Source organism: Bradysia coprophila (genome assembly GCF_014529535.1).
Source record: "Bradysia coprophila strain Holo2 chromosome IV unlocalized genomic scaffold, BU_Bcop_v1 contig_84, whole genome shotgun sequence".
Taxonomy (NCBI): domain Eukaryota; kingdom Metazoa; phylum Arthropoda; class Insecta; order Diptera; family Sciaridae; genus Bradysia; species Bradysia coprophila.
The window spans coordinates 3759325-3776521 of record NW_023503376.1 but is presented as its reverse complement, the minus strand read 5'-3'; the positions used below and the strand labels follow the sequence as shown (position 1 = coordinate 3776521).

The window sequence follows — 17197 nt, the reverse complement described above, 5'->3', positions numbered from 1 at the left end:
AAATTAACCATTAATGAGAAATTACCACCGCTCTAATAAGGTTTTCGTAGTCATCGAAATTACATTTGATTGAAATAAATCAATAAATCATTACCAATACAAAAAGTATTGACAAGTACAGTGAGTCAAGGGATCAAGGGATTTTCTTTTCGTTTGAAAGGTATTAACGAAAGTAAAGCGTCAGTACTGTTTCCGGTCTCCTAATATGCCGGGCGGCCATATTGGATTTTAGTAAAAGTGATATCTTGGGAAGGATGGTACATAGAGAGTTTTTGTTAACAGAGAAGTAATTGCGTGTGGTGTGTTTCAGCCATTTCATATATCAAGCATATAGGAGAATGATGTTTAGAAACTAAGAAGAGTAGAGAAGAAGAGTGTAATAGAGTTTTGCCATATTTTAAGACATTCTGTTATAAAATTACTGCTGTCACTGCGCATATTTTCATGTGAACCAACTTCATATGGTGACATTTGTTCTGTAATGACAAATGTGAAGTTGGTTCACATGAAAAATAAGCCGCAGAGAATGAAGTACTACGAAGAAAATGTGGCGCCACTTGTCCCATGGACATGGTGATAAAAAAGGTTCGATTTTGGGTTCCTATAATTACTTCGTAAATCTTTGTTTTATTTAAGAGGTACTTCGGACGGGCTTTCGTAAATGCGCTATGAGCAATTTTTAAGATTGATATTAATAATTTCACTAAAATTGGGCTAGATGGACAATCATTTCAAGAACGCAATAGAGTTACGGAGGCATTATGGTAACGGGCGTTACCATAAGGATATACCTGTATTATGGTTACAGACGTATTAGGGCTACGGAAGGATTAGGGTCACGGACGAATTAGAGTCACGTACGCAATGTGTTTACGGGTCGTACTGGGCTCAGTCGCAGCAAACGCTCCAACTGTTCTGACGGCTTGTTGTTTTCTAATAACTATTAATGCAAATCGCGGTCTCATACCATAATGATTACATTTATCATCCAAGGTTAGATTGCATTTGTTGTAAGTAACAACTAAAATCAGTCAAAAACCTCTAAAGAAGAAATGCGTGGAAAGTGCCTGTGCTATCGGTAGGGATGACCGATGACGACTCACTTCTCTGATGACGTTCCAATAAGAATAACAAAAAGAAAATTTAATTTAAAAAAAATTTACAGTTGGAGGCAGTGAAATCTCAGCATGAATTTGCTTCAGCTGTTTTTCAACGGATCCACATCAACACTCAAAACTTTTTGTACCACTTTACCACTACTATGAACAAAGCAGTTGAGTGCAGTTGAACTTGCGAAGTAATCTATAGTAGGCTCAAAATTCTTTTAAAGTGTCCATCAATGCTATTGAAGTGTCGATTTTCATTCGGTTAGATTATTTTACGTAATATTCATTGAAAATCATGACCACCACGGCGAATCTTGAGGTGAATACTTTCGATATTTCGACAAAATGTTTTTTAATATTGATCAATTCTAAAACGCATTGCAGCTCCTTCCGGATGATTGCGTACTTGCAATATTTGAGTGGCTAACGTTAGACGACCTTTGTGCTTTCAGTGGAACCTGTAAGCGTTTTCAAATGCTAGGTCAGCAATATTTTCGAATACATTTTCCGAATGAAGTCAATACAGAAGTGGAAGTCAAGATCGGATCTAAAGGCAAAATATGCGTTTCACCTCACAAGAGCTACCTGAAGTGCTTTCAGAAATTTATTACAAATATAAGCATTGTTTCATATGACCACGACGGAGAGGAATCTGAAGACGACGAATCTTCTGAGGATGACGAACCTTCTGCAGACGAAGATCCTGCAGACGAAAGAATACGACAAATGTCGCTAGTCGTAAATTTTATGAATCGAAAGTGCAACAGAATCAATAGGATATGCGTTGAGGGTGATGTGGATCTGGATTCATTCATTCATGCATCTGGCAACAAAGCCAAAAAGATTTTGCGCAGTGCTGAAACAGTTGTATTCAAAGATCGAAATCACAGCGGTGTTGATGAGGCAAAATTTCTAATGCGTTGTCCCAACATAACAACACTGATTATGGAAGATGGCATTGCTATGCAAAATTGCAATGCAATATTTCAACAAATGTACCCAAAACTTGAGCATTTCTACTACATTCGCAGTTATGGAACCGATTTGCGCATCGACAATCTGAAAACCTTTTTTCGGCATCATCCAAAGATCAAAACTGTTGCATGGATGTTTCACTATGACGATGCTGAAGACGATGCTCTGAAATGTCTGCAAATGGTCGATTATGTTTCAAATTTAGAGCACATGTTTCTCCTCATAGACCGATTGTTGGCAGACAATTTTAATTCAATTTGCAACTATCTCAATGTGCTATGCAATCGTGAGAATTTCCAATGTCTGGAAATTGAATTTTCAGGCGAAGAAGGTGCAGCCGCTCTGAAAGCTAATTCAAAATTTCTAGCTAAACTGAAGCAATGTACAAAGATTCATGTTACTTGCATGCTGCTAACCGAAGTGATTCCGGCATTACAGTCACTAACTTACTTAAAAACTTTAAGTTTAGCTGACTTAACGTTCGAAGAGGATTGGAATGATTACTTTGAAACGGATGATTTAGTGCGATTAGTGGATAATACACGCAACATAGATTTGCCTTCCATTGAAGAAGTTCATTTAATTGACATGGACGACGAACACCTGTATGTCTACATTCTGCAATTCGTTAGTAATTGGAGTAAATTGAAGAGAATATTCCTTCCCGCATGCATTTGGTCGGATACCGTTCTTCATGACTCATTTCTTGAAACACTGAGTCGGCAGCGGAAAAAATTGAAGAATTCATGTGAATTGACCATTTTTACCAACCATAATGGAAACAAAACCAACTTGAAGCACGACCTGGTCAAAGTAAAATTTGCCGAATTCAAATTTCATCCTTTCCGACAATATGCGTCTGTAAGCGATTGTGAATAAATCATAGCTGCAAAGCTTTTGTCAATTACATTTCACGTTTGTTTTATTGTTCCCATTATGTACAACCGTAATGTGCTGTAGAATTTGAAGTGAGGTTATAAGAGAAATTGAATCTGAAATAAAATTTTGGTGCCACGACTGGGACCCGAACCCAGAATCTCCACCTTGCCGAGGTGTTTCTCTAACCAATTGAGCTACCGTGTACATTTTAACTTCAGATCGTTGTTACATTACTAAAGCTTGTATATGTAGCCAAACCGTGTGTATTTTATGCCAGTAATATGGGCTGGTTTTTGTTTGAAACTTTATTATCAATCCCACAAAAACCTCAACAGAGGAAGAGGTGACGCTAGTCCTCTAAATTAAACTTCCAAAACAATTAATATCAGTTTTGGTGACGCATTCTGCGCCTAGACGTAATCAATTTTGTTAACCAAGAAAATTTTAACAAGAGGGAACGAGCAAAATTTTACCGACGGGATTTTTTACGACGAAAATTTTACAAAAAAAAAATTGCGTCACAAAGTGGCAGATGATTATTGTCTAATGAGGATTTTCCTCAGCACTCAGTACTTTCGTTTGATGTGGCTCAAAATGGAAAAGTTAAAATCTTCCCTAGTCCTCCTGTTGGTTGTTCTTTTTTTAGGGAAGGCGGACTCGCGTCACGAACTCTGCTAACGCTACGTTCATGATTATAAAGAAAGCACTACACAAGCGTATGAAAACCACTTCACTGGACGTAATGAAACCGCGAAAAACTATTTTCGGGAAACCTTTTCCCAGATTTTCTTAAATTTTTCCAAAAATAATTCCCTTGACTGTAAGTCAGGGTCTTATGCCAGAAAATACCGTAAAATGTTTGCCCCAAAAGTTGTATGAAATGTTAAGAAAAACGGAGTTTTTTGTCCCAATATTTTGCTTGTAAACACGATATCTTGAGTAATTATCAACCAATTACTAATTTTATATTTTTAATCGACGCAGAATTGAATTCTTGAGGTAAGCTCGAAGATGGGCTATGTGGGATTAAGGATCTGGAAGTTATTCCAGAAAAACAGCATTTTACACTGTTGGAAATTCAATCAATCGAAAAAGACTAATTTGATGAAATTTGATTTTGTTGGTTAGTTATATTCATTCTATATCACGCATGATAGTTGGCTATCACGGTGATAGTCAGCTATCACGGGCAAAAGTAGCAGATTTCAAGCCATGGCATAAGAAATGTAGAAAATTTTATGCAAAACCAATTTTTGAATCGTTGTTCAAGTGTATGGAATGATGTTAAAAAACAATCGAACAGAAAACTTTAAAACTCACACGAGTGTGAAATTTGCGGCCAGAGCGAAGCGAGGGCCGTAATTCGCACGAGTCGTTATATTTTATTCAAGATGTGAATGTAGTAAGTTTTGGGGGACTTCCTTTTTTACATAAAAGCAAACGCAGAACCAAGAACATCTATCGTACTTTTTTATTTTGTACCAAATTGAAAGAGTCCTCTAATCGTTCTACATTCGCATCACTTACTTCTGATTAACGTTGACGTCAACAAGACTATGAAACAGAATAATATACAGCTCATACGAGTGGGAAGTTTGCGGCCAGAGCGAAGCGAGGGCTGTAATTCACACGAGTCTTTGTATTAATTTATGATTTATGGTTGATTAAAAATCTTGCCGCAAATTTTCAAGAAAATTGAGAACACAAAAAGTATTTTTCCAAACAATTTGGAATCAAGCGAAGGTTTTCATATCAGTTATGTTATTTGTGATGTTTCGGAAGTTTAACAACGGAAATTAAAACGAAATTGATTAAAAATGTATTACTAAATTGTCAGTCAAGGGACCTGACCCGCGCAAAAGTTGGGGCCTAGTTTTTAGGAAAATTGAAGAAAATGTTATATTAAAAATAGTTCCTGAATGAATGTCAGTAGCTAGTTTGTCCATCTATATTTTTACTTATGAATTTTCGATGTAATAGATCAGTGTCAAATAGCGGTTTCATCTCTCAAAAAGTGTCAAATGAGTTGTCAAATTCACAAAGCTAACCTCAAAAGATGTTTCGTTCACAGAAATGTATGAAAATTTGTGTGGCGTCTCACCATCCAATACTTTTTTTGTTCGATTTGAGGTTAGCTTTGTGAAAATGACAGTTTATTTGACAGCTCAAACGACATTGACAATGATCTATACAGTCTACGGACATATGTAACCAGCACCTATGGTTCTTTCTATATCATAAAAGAGTTTATCACTGAACGAACATTAGATGTCCGAGCATGTCCGCACCCTTCGCTATGTGGAGTGAATAATTGAAGATAAACCTAAAAAACTTTTCGGAAATTTACCTTCGAAGCCGCATAAACCGCCATGTACGGCAATGGTTGTAGTTCGCTTCCAGACGATATATTCACAATGGCACCTTTACCACGAGTTTTCATATCATTAATAAGTATCCTTGTCATCATAGTCACTGCTCCAATGTTAACGTTAATGAGATTCCACAAAAGCTCTTCAGATACTGCAGAATAATCGTTGTTGTAGTTGATTGATCAATGACTATACTGCCGTGATAATCCGAAACAATGTAACTTGATAGGAGCTTTGAGTTTGAAATTCTAACGGAAATCTTAATTTTACGTTGGAAACTAAAATCCATTTCAAAAGCTCTGTAAAGCTCATTACATTGTCTTGGTTAAGCAACTCTTACACGGAAACTTAAATCTTCTAATCTTTTCGAGTGAAATATCGTGAAATGAATCTTAATTTGTTCATCGCAACCCAATTTGTGTACCATTAGGAATTCAATAGTCGTAGAAGAAACATGACTGTCACGGGGTGATACGCCTCCTAATCTAGGAGTTTATAAGCTTTTTCATATCGACTTTGTAGGGTTTTAGGAGAACTTTAAACAGTCTCAGAAAGTACTTAACAGTGACCATTAAATTTTATACTAAATCGATTGTTTGACTATTATAGTGGCAGTTCTTAGCTTCTATGTAACAATGATTGTGGTTCAGTCACACCGAGAGAAAATGTAAAAAAAAATAAATTGGAACCGGTGCAGTATATCCGAAACCAAGTATTTTTCGGAAAGGTAAAAATTACTGGGATAGGAAGAATGTTCAGTAGTCCATTTCCGAATCTACAGATTGATGGGCTAGCCTAGGCTATTACCTGTTAAAAAAGATGATTCAGGAATGATGATTTTTGAATGTTAAGATCTTGAAACCATGAGCTTCTCAAGGAGTGGTAGTACTCAGTAGATGCCTGAAGGTTGTATGAATCAGCCTGTACATTGTACAATCATACCACAAGAATTCAATGAAAGTCTAGAACAGGTATGGTCGATCGGCGAATTCGTCTTAAACGCACTCACATTTTATGTCAAAATAATATGAAAATGAGTGCGTTTAAGTACGAAAATCAAATTGTTATGTCCTCCGGGCGGACAATAGACCATACCTCTTTTACACTTTCATTGCAAGAATTAACTTGTTTTACAGACTGATGGAAAGAAAATTACAATTTTGTTTCTTCTACAGCCTGTACTGTACGTCACAAGTTTCACCCTACGATATTTCACTCGAAAGCATTTGAATTGACCGTGTAAGTTCTTTCTATCACGGCAGAATCAATAGTTGAAGTTTTATAGCTTACTTTTTCCTAATTCGTCCGGAAAGTCATACATGCGTCCAACATTGTTAACTGTGATGAAAATAAAATATTTCAATTAAATGGAAGATCACACTCTGATGAAGTGATAAAGGACGAATCGCTTATGTGACTGGAGGTGCATCACATAAGCGAGAAATGATCGAAAGATAAGTAGAATTAATTTAAAAAAAAAAAACGAAAATGCGAGTTCATTTACATCGGACACCCCACTTAATCCAACGTAATCACAATAACAATTTCGCCAAATAAATTTTTTCGCGTGTTGCGTTGTACGAGATATGAAGTTGTCAAAATATTTATTTTGTTGAAAGGATATAAATGAGTCGATTGAACTCGCATTTTAAAATACTACAATTTATTTACAATGTTGGCATAGATTGCAGAAAACAATTATAAAAAAGGCAAAACAAAGATGAATTCTATTCTTAGTCGGACGCAGACACATAGGACACTTTAAAAAAAAAAAATCGTTTAACGTGAATATCAATGAATAAAAATATTTAAGAAAAGCAGAAAGAAACTACGCGTTATTGCATTTCAACAGTTTGTTTGTTTTGCTGTTTAAAAATTTATGCGAAAAAATTGCACTTTCGGAATGCAAGAGAATTATTAAAACGTCGGTAGACCGGTCGGTGCATTTTGTAATGATGCAATTTACAATTTCAATGTTGCAAAACTGTTTGGCATGAGATTTTAATTAACCGCATAATGATGTTTTAGGTTTCAACAAGACATTTAAAGTTTAGTGAGAGGAGATTAGCGCTTTGGAAATATTACAATCGACATAAATAAGTAGACACTAATAATATATCCGCTTTCTTTCGCAATTGATATTGATACGCAAGGTGTGTTTCACAATTACGTAAGGCAAAACAACAAGTATAATTAGAAATAGAAATGCAAGACAGTGTATACCAAGGAATTTCCTATTTTTACACTGTTTTAATGTCGTAGAATTAGAGTCAAAACAACTCCATCTGACATAGTCAACAATCTACTACTATGCTAGGTGCTTTGCGTAAAGTTTTGTGAGAGATTTTTTTATCAGAAGCGAAAGTCGGGACAGTAGATCTTAAAAACGGCTAATAATCTGTAATATATGCCAAAAAAGTGCAAGTGGACGGTAAAACTCATGAACTAAAGGAAGTAATAGATTAAACAAACATCTTAATATAAAAACATACCAAGAATGCCGACTGGAATTCCTGCCAATTCTCGTTCAATGTGCTTGTAAGTCTTTTCTCCCTCACTAAAATCGGCTGTAATCCATTTGGTTTTCACTGGATAGTCTTTTTCTGAAATGTAAACATGGACAATCAATATCACCAACGCACTGCAAGCAAAAGTGATCATAGTCGACAGCTGCCAAATAGAGTACTATTTTGTATGAAATGGTTTTTTAGAGTGTATTAGAGCTATATGACACACTATCAAGTTTCAGTACCCTATTTAGCGTAACGCTCATGCTTGAAGTGCATTGATATCACCTTAAAACGGTTGCAGCATTTTGTTGTACACGAAAGTCACTTGTTTATGATTTGGCTACTTTGAGTACTTTTCGTGTGCTATGCGCGTATCATAATGTAGTACTTTTCGACATTACTATAACGAGCTGTGTAACTTTTGGTTGATTATATAGATTTTCCCAGCAAGATGTCGAAATTGCCAATAGAGGCCAAGGGCAAGTTTATCAACAGATCATGTGCGTAAAATAAAATATTCATTCGAACTGAGCACTATTGAACATATATACACTGGAACGATCATTTTCTCGTAGCCAAATTACAAAGAATATCCCAATCGACACACGTAACGAAATGAAATTCTTCGCACACGATATTCGGCTAAATTTTACATTTTGTATGCTTGCTGGTCGAGAATGGCCCCACCATGTAAAATCCATTACAAAAATCGGGAAAATAGTAAAAAGCAACGTTTTTGTGAGTTTATTGACCTCGGCTTCGTCTCGGTTTAACAAAGTTCACACGAAACTTGTAACTTATAACTTAAAATCCCGGGAGAAAATGGATAGATGGAATTTTCTTTGTCCTTTCAAAGTTTATTAGAAAGTGATTTGTGAAGAAAATACTGTTGGTGCAACACAACTAGGATGAATATCCTGTTTCTCCGCTCCTAAAAGCACTGTATTTACAGCAACCCAAGCCTCTTAAATCGGAAAGTTATTTTTTAAATTAAAAACTTTAAATTACCAATTTCATTAGCTACTTGCACCAGCTTCGATTGAGATCGTGATATCAAAACAATGTTAATTCCTTTGCTGGCAAACTCGCGTGCATATTCCTTTCCAATGCCGTCCGTCGAGCCGGTAATAACTGTAATGAATAACAATAATTAATGTTAATGGTTTGTTTGCTGTTGTAGTTTATTATGTTATTAAAAGAGCTCCATTTTCGTGATTACTTGCTAAATGATTGAGAAATGTGTATCACAATTAAATAGTAAGGTTCAACATAATTGAAACGAGCAAATTTTTCTAATGTGCTCATTGAGCTTATTTCGACATAAATGTAGGAAAAAATGTAATATTAGGCAACTGACTGTGTGTATCTCATTTGATATAAGAACGATTGTTAATTATACAAGCGGAAAAACCAAATGAATATTGAGCTGATTCGTATTTAAGTACTCTATCAGTATATGATCATTTATTGAAAATCGTGAGGAGAGGTGAGCTTTTACCTCAAGTCTTTGATTATTAGAAGATTTGATCCTTTTACAACATGGAATATAATAAGCCTATGCTTCCTCTAACAACATGGAACATAAGGAGCTTATGCTTCCTTGTACAACATTGAAGATAAGAAGCCTATTCTTCTTTTTACAACATGAACATGTAGCATGAGGAGCTACCTTTTACAACATGTAACGTAAGTAGCCTACGCTCTCTTTTACAACATGGAACGTAAGGAGCTTTTGTAAAAGCAAATACATTTTATAGCAATGCAGATGGTTTACAAAGAGCTTCTTTCAAGCTTTCACCCTTGTTACGCCTAGAGTTAAAAATCTCAAACTTTAGTTATTTGCATCACTTGGATTAAAACCACGAAATTCCAGTACACGTGTGAATATGTATACCGAGAGAATAATTTTTGCACAATCCTTAGTTTCCTCTTACCAAAAAAGTACTCCGTGTGAGAGACAAAATTTATTTTTTTTATTTTTCCTTTATTTATTTGACAGCTCGCTCTCTCACGGCTCTCTCACGGAGTACTTTTTGTTGAGTGGAATGCTTAGTTTCCTCTTACCAAAAAAAGTACTCCGTGTGAGAGACAAAATTGAATTTTTTCAATTTTTCTTTGTTTATTTGACAGCTTGCTCTCTCACGGCGCTCTAACGGCTCTCTCACGGAGTACTTTTTTTAAGTGGAATGGGCACTTAAGTATGTATGTTTCGAATTCACACCATGAAATACACAAACAACAAAACCAAATATAATACACACCGTTCAAGGTTCAACTTGAATGTAAAGAAGAAGAATGAGAATAAAAAAAAAACGAAAATACGCGATATAAAGCCGAACGAGTTGATCGTTCGATGTGCATCACACTACTCGTTGATACGGAGAGTAAGCTCCGCCCTCGTATCAAATTTCTCTCTTTGACGAATAACATAAACAAACTCCACCATTAAGAAAAACATCGCCTGGATCCCTAGATCTGTTTGCAAGGTCGGCTGAGAGAGAACTAAAAAAGTGTGGTTTCCGATAACTTTTGACGCGTGATATTCAGTGTTTTCATGGATTGGCGAGTGTAAATATCATTTTAACATTTGTTCACAATTACAACCGAAACAAATGAAGAAGAAAACAAATCGTCTGCGAATAGCAACAGGCCATAAAATACGGTCAAAGTTGTATAACTGGTCAAAGTGATGAATGTTGTCAGTAGAGTTTGTATATCCGAGCCAAAGGCGATTCCACGATCTATCTGCTTTTCAAGAAGGGTGTTAAGGAATCTCGCGCCGCGTCATTCACAATGATTCACAAAGTGACATCTTCCTTAAACAAAATGTGTCAAAATGAGAATTATTGTGAATGACGCGGCGCGAGATTCCTAGCAACCTCAAGAAGATAGTAGAAAAATGAACGGAGTTGAATCATGGATTTTAATGGAATTCTAGACCTTTTTCGAGGTAAATTATCTAAATATAGTTTTCATAGATTTGAACCGAGATAAGGTCTGACGGCGTTCAAAAGAAATTTCAATTTGCCGTATCGGTAGATCTTTCAATTAATGTTGTAATCGCGGTTGTAATACATGTACCAAGCTTTTCATTTATCTTTTATGAACAAAAGAAAAGTAAAAACTAATCGAATTCCATTCAATTTTTGAAGCTGCATTCATCTTCATCAAATTCAACAATTGTTCTACTCAAACTGTATGCATATTACATCCGAGACAATGGACACACGTTTAAACGAAAAATTATCTGTTGATGTCGTTGTGTTCAGTTTTTTTTTGAAATATTTAGTTATAAAACATGACATTGTCGGAAAAAAAAGAGTTAAAAGCGTTTGAGTATAAAGGTCAAGAGAAAATACTTGAGACCCGCCAATACAGAAATGAAAAATCTAATAGAATTGGTAATAAATCATATTATAATACTCATTGGTGTATATATCGCTGTTTGAATGACACAGGTACGAACGGGTATATAATACCTTCGCACATGCATCAAAGCATAATATTGTTATTCTTGAAATTATGCGTTGGATGTAATAACCTCTTTCGGTATATAAATGGTTAACGTTCACATATCTCACATACGTCACCGTTCACCATTGATTATATTTTATTACCAGTGTCGCCGATCTCTCAGTTGGAAGCATACGAAACGATCAAAATGAGTACGCGGTGCTCCACTTTTACTTTCATCTGAGATTAAAATAAATGAATCGACAATAAAAATTCAACAAATTTTGCTGTATCAGTAAGCCGGACCATTCCGATTCTCATGCTCTGTAATACAGAGTCTGCATTAATCATATATTTAAAGTATTGAAGTGTCGATATAGTTCGAAAAGAAAGTGCATTACGAAAAATCGATTGATTTTATGAACTGTATTTTACACCAATTTAAATGCGATTCGATGAATTGGTTTTGGTTCAAGGACGAAACGCACATTGTAGTGAAAACATTTCGTTACATTCATAAATTCCAAATTGAAACATGAATCGAAGAAAATAGACGAAGCACCGAACGGCTCGTGTAATTTATTGCTAGCATTTAGTTTTACGTCTTTATGTATAAGTATATCTTGTTCATCATTCATAGCGTAGTGAGGGTCGATTTTTAAAGTACGATCGCATTGATGAACATTCAAGTTCGTTGGAAAAATTGAATGTGTTCGATAGACTTTGCGTTGCTTCTGTTCTTATAACTAAAAACAAACACACAATCAATGGAAAGTAGAGTTTGAGTTCGAACGAATTCATATAACAACGCCAGTCATCACGTTCAAATCTGTTACTTCATTTGTTGAATGTCTAATGCTAACCAAAAAATCTTTTACTTCATTGGTTTTAACATCCATTTCTCTACATAAGATCATGTTAACTGGTGGTCATTGCTGGTGAGGCGACAAAACTACACGGTCAATATCGTCAGGAACGATATTATCGTTTTTTAGACGATAGTATCGTCTAAAAAACGATAATATCGTCTAAAAAAATTTCATCCAGGACGATAATATCGTCTAAAATTATAAATTTTAAAATATTTTCAGGACGATATTATCGTTTTCTTGACGATATTATCGTTTAAAAAAACGATAATATCGTTTTTAAACGATAATATCGTTTTTTTGGACGATACTATCGTTTTTTTGGACGATACTATCGTTTTTTTGATGATACTATCGAATCAATCGGGGCAATGGGCCGGATCGCTCGGCGTGTTAAAACGCTTTTTATGTACAATCTAAGTTGGTATTCATTTCGTAAAAAGATGAATTATTTAGGGACGAACTAAACGCCTTTTTTAAACACTGATGTGTAGGTGATTTCCTCTGACAATTGTTTTTTGATATTTTGGAAGAGAATTCGGTTCTTGCTGCACCTCTGAGTAAAATTAAGTCCTGGACAATATTACCACCCAAAACTAAACGATAATATCGTCCTGGGCGATATTATCGTTTTTTTAAACGATAGTATCGTGCTGGACGATATTATCATTTAAGAAAACGATATTATCGTACAGAAAACGAAAATATCCATTAGATTTTCTAGAACGGTAATATCGTCCAGAAAACGATAATATCGTTTTCTGAACGATAATATCGTCCAGACAATATTTTAGAATTTTCCAATTTAGACGATATTATCGTCCTGGATGAAAACTTTTTGGACGATAATATCGTTTTTTTGGACGATACTATCGTCTAAAAACGATATTATCGTTTTTTAGACGATAGTATCGTTTTTTAGATGATAGTATCGTCCAAAAAAACGATAATATCGTTCCTGACGATATTGACGGTGTCGAAATGTCCCACCACCGTCATTGCTTATTTCTGTCGTTCCTGTCGATAACAAATTTCAACATTCTAAAAGTTCCACATGTTGAATTATATAGTAAATCGTCAGTTACTAATCCAACGCACTTTAAGAGCGCTCACCCCTCAGCAAATTTTTAGCCTATATTTGTGCGCAAACATATTCGTTTTTTGATGATTTCTCTAAACCAAAATCTTTTTTTGAAAAAGTAAAACCATTAAAGCATGCGAAATTGTGTTACTTTTAAAGGAGAAATCGGTTGACGACTTATCCAACTTGGAGGAACATTTGCAAAATGTGTAAAATACACATTTTGAAAAGGTTTCTCCAAGTGGGTAAGGTTATAACTCACAAGCCAAATTTTCCTTTAAAAGTAACATATTTTTGCATGCTTTAATGGTTTTACTTTTTTTTTTAAATATTTTGGTTCAGAGAACTCATCAAAAAACGAATATTTTTGCGCACAAAGGTAGGCTAAATATTTGCCAAGTGATGAGCGCTCTTAAGCAAAAGTGCTTCAAATGATGACAGCTGCCAAATAGAGTACCATTTTGTATGAAAAATTTGACCACATTTTTTTACAGTGCAAACATTTGTTTGATACACTGTCCAGTTTCAGTTCTCTATTTAGTTAAATGCGTTGACTAATCTTAAAGCTCTAAAATCGATCATCATTTTTCAACATTCCTAGATAGTGATGTTTGCTTCGAACAGTGAATAACTTCGAAATTATTTACTTTTACGGGGTCTACCTGATCGGTAAAGTAAAGAAATCTCTTTGAGTACCTAATTTTCAACTTAATTTGAATAATTACGATGTTTTATGATTTGTTGACGTTTTTTTTTTTTCTTTCTTTAACGAATACAACCGCCGGCCTTCACAATGACCATACGATTGTACTTGATTGCATTTTAAATTTTTCGTTTAAGACTTTTTCGTCCGATATATCATTCAATGAGTGTATCTTAAAGCTTAAATCGATGTTAGGTTGTACCTACAGAAAAATTTACGAAGAAATTTCTGCGACAAAAATACAAACTCAAAATGTTTAGAATGAATGAATTAGATGAATGGTCCTTCAGACTTGTAAAAAGATGCGATATCATTATCAAATATAACCATGATGTAGGTATTATAAAAATTAAGTTGTAAAATCAACGTTTATGACTTTAATCTAAAATAAATGTATTCAAGATGTGTCAAGGGGCTCAGGTTTTTCTAAATTTCTTGATTATTAGCTTATGTGGAATGACGAATTAAACATCGAAAAAAAAACTGAGAATCAATCGATGTGTAGTCGATAATAAAGTTAAGAATTGAATCGTCGTTTTGTTTCGATATAATTAATGTTACGCAATGTTTGGCTTCCGTTTATGAATTTGAAAATTTTTAATCGCTTTGGTTGACTTTATGAGGCTTAATAAATATTAATTTTCTGATCGTAAATGTTGAAATAAAATCCAAATCAATTTTAGGTTGTCCCAATTCAGTTAACCGAGAAGAACTTTACGTATTTCTTTATCAATTTCACATCTTTCTCGTTTGACAAATATTTCTCTCTATCAGCCATTTGAACATTCAAATGTAATCGACGGTACAAATAAGGTTGCGTAGAACCGAGTTCGATTCGAAGAAATATCCCTTTTCGAAACAGAAACAGCTAATCGTCTTTTCGAGACATTGACATCAAACATAAGCAACGACCTTAAAATTGGCATAAAAATTTTATTTGAGCTCTTGAGGATTTAGATTCTGAGCAAAAAAATGTTTAATTTTTTTCCATGCATGCAACATAAGCATTCTCCAAACTTGCTGACTACAAAACGAGAGGGAAATTACGTCGAAAAACGTTGTACTTTGAGACTTTATATGGAGCTGAGGGTAAAGCTGAGCCAATAACTTTGACTGTACGTGTATTTGCAAAGTGACGTTTCTGGGATCTGGGCGACAACTCTCGTATTTTTATCAATTCAAATATTCGTAACTTGACAGTTGGGTGTATTAAATTCCATAAGAACTGTCAAGTTGCGATTTCATGAAATTACGAACTTTTGAGAATTGATGCACTGTACCATGACTTTCTGTAGCAGTTTCCCTATCGTTTAAAATCTTAACAAATGAGGTACTAGATTTTGCTTATATCGAACGTTAAAAATGTGTAACGGAAGAAACAGTTTTGAGAGTTATGATGAATCCGTTGGTATCAAAAGAAAGTCTATTCCATCTGTCAAAGTGACGTTCTAAACGTCAAACATTAGAAACTATGTAAAACGGTCGGTAATTTCGTTAATTTTTCCTCATTTTCACAAAAATCCAGTTAGTGATAACAATTTAAGAAAAATTACTGACTTCTTATGTTTGACGTTTAAAACGTCACTTTGACAGATGGAATATACCTTCTTTTGATCCCAACGGATTCAATGATTGCATTTTGTCAAAACGTCATCATACTAGACGGATACACAAATCGATAAGAATAAATTTCAGTAAGTCGATTCCCCAAAAATAAGCCCTGATCCGATTTGGTTGATGTTTTTTGGCCATGCGATAGCCATTTTCGAAAGTGCACATTGCTTTTGATTTTGGACATTAATGCCTACACTCTCAATCTCATTGATACGGTAGTAAAAAAAGAGTTGATTATTAACGACCATCGTAAGAAATGAAATCATACACGTGCTTCGCCCCACCCACAACTATAAAAGCTAAGTTTATTGCTTTGATGATTTGTCGAATTTGAATATTTTATCTTTTCGTTGCAGAACAGAAGAACCCGATATAAATACATTTTGGTATTGACCATAAACGGTAGTGACTAAGGTCTGTCGGAAATACAATTTGGAAATACAATTGTTGATGCTTTTTTGTATAGATGCTTCCTACACTAGTGACGAAGATTATTACACTTTCCCGTTTGATTTTTACGTTTTTCGTTGTTATGCAACTTTGATTGTAAATGTAAATTGTAGTTTGTAATTCAGTTTGTCGTTTGTATTTTCGAGATACTTTTCAGTCGTCGCAAATTTATTCTTAAAAGTGATATCGCCAAATCTTCTACGTGATAGGAGTTTGGAAAAACGATATGATCAAGTGGGAGCGAACGGTTTCCAAACTCCTATCACGTAGCAAATATTGGTCCGATTGAAAAACTAATTACTGTTCCGGAGTCCTGAGGTCATTTGCTATACGCTAACACTTTATTTAACTAAAATCCTGCGAGAAAAATTTGATAAATTTTCTCTGGATATTACTAACACTGGATCTGATATATTCGTGGCATAGCGACGCGTTTTTGTATTGATAACGTAAAAGAATAGTTGACGATAAAAAATGACTGCCACAGTACCATTCAAGATGCTGTTCCAGATGTAGAGCTCCCGGAAAGAAGGAAAAAATCTGCATTTTAGCACCAACTTTTTTTCCAACACTTTTGTGGGCTTGCAGCACAAAAGTATTTATATGTGGAACGATAGTGGGTGAGGCCAGCTACAACACCCCATGTTCAGTTTCGTGGAACATAGAAGCTGCAGAGAAGGCGGACTCTCCGAACATTCACTACATTTTTAGGCATAACTCTCGCGGATCTACTCGCACCAAGTGGTGCGTATACTCTACCTGTTGGTCTTTCCAAGGCCGACATTCGTCAACAATTTAAAATAATTTTTTCTTGAGTTATTGTCAAAAAACTGTTTTCGGTACCCTCTGACATGTCTTCACTTTTGAACGCTTTTCACAGAAAACAATTTTTTTTTAGAAAAAGTGAAAGATACGTGTTTCCTAGAATTGAAAGACGAATCCAACGATCTATCACTCATTTAAATCGGAGACCGCTTGTTCCCCAATCACCTGAAGATTTGGCGATGTCACTCTTAACAAAAATTCCATGAATTCTATTGTTTTCCTTTCTAATCCACTAAGTTCCTTATTAATCGTGAAAATAGAGACTGTTATTAAGTGGCTCTGGATACTTCGTGTTCTCAAGTGTAGTTTGCATACAGTAGAGGGATTACAGCATAAATTCTCTCTCCTACGTTCTATGTCACT

The 17197-nt window shown here is 34.9% G+C and overlaps 2 protein-coding genes across 2 annotated transcripts in view; one reads left to right on the top strand and one right to left on the bottom strand.

Annotated features, from left to right (window-relative positions):
* LOC119072932 (inactive hydroxysteroid dehydrogenase-like protein 1) overlaps positions 1-17197 on the bottom strand; it is a 37839-nt gene that overhangs the window by 3688 nt on the left and 16954 nt on the right. Inside the window, exons 2-5 of the mRNA XM_037178252.1 lie at positions 8848-8970; positions 7822-7932; positions 6620-6667; positions 5308-5480 (exon numbers count right to left, since the gene is read on the bottom strand). Coding sequence (XP_037034147.1) covers positions 5308-5480; positions 6620-6667; positions 7822-7932; positions 8848-8970 — 455 coding nt within the window. The remainder of the gene's footprint in view (positions 1-5307; positions 5481-6619; positions 6668-7821; positions 7933-8847; positions 8971-17197) is intronic.
* On the top strand, positions 1290-2990 carry LOC119072922. The gene is made up of 2 exons (XM_037178242.1): positions 1290-1425; positions 1491-2990. Exons 1-2 carry the CDS (start codon positions 1402-1404, stop codon positions 2958-2960), a joined length of 1494 nt encoding a protein of 497 aa, XP_037034137.1. The 5' UTR covers positions 1290-1401; the 3' UTR covers positions 2961-2990.

Excerpts from the sequence above, each read along its gene's own strand:
- LOC119072922 (XM_037178242.1), top strand. The coding sequence starts at position 1,402 with ATGACCACCACGGCGAATCTTGAG. Across the intron at positions 1,426-1,490 it reads CCACCACGGCGAATCTTGAG|CTCCTTCCGGATGATTGCGT; the intron begins GTGAATACTTTC and ends AACGCATTGCAG.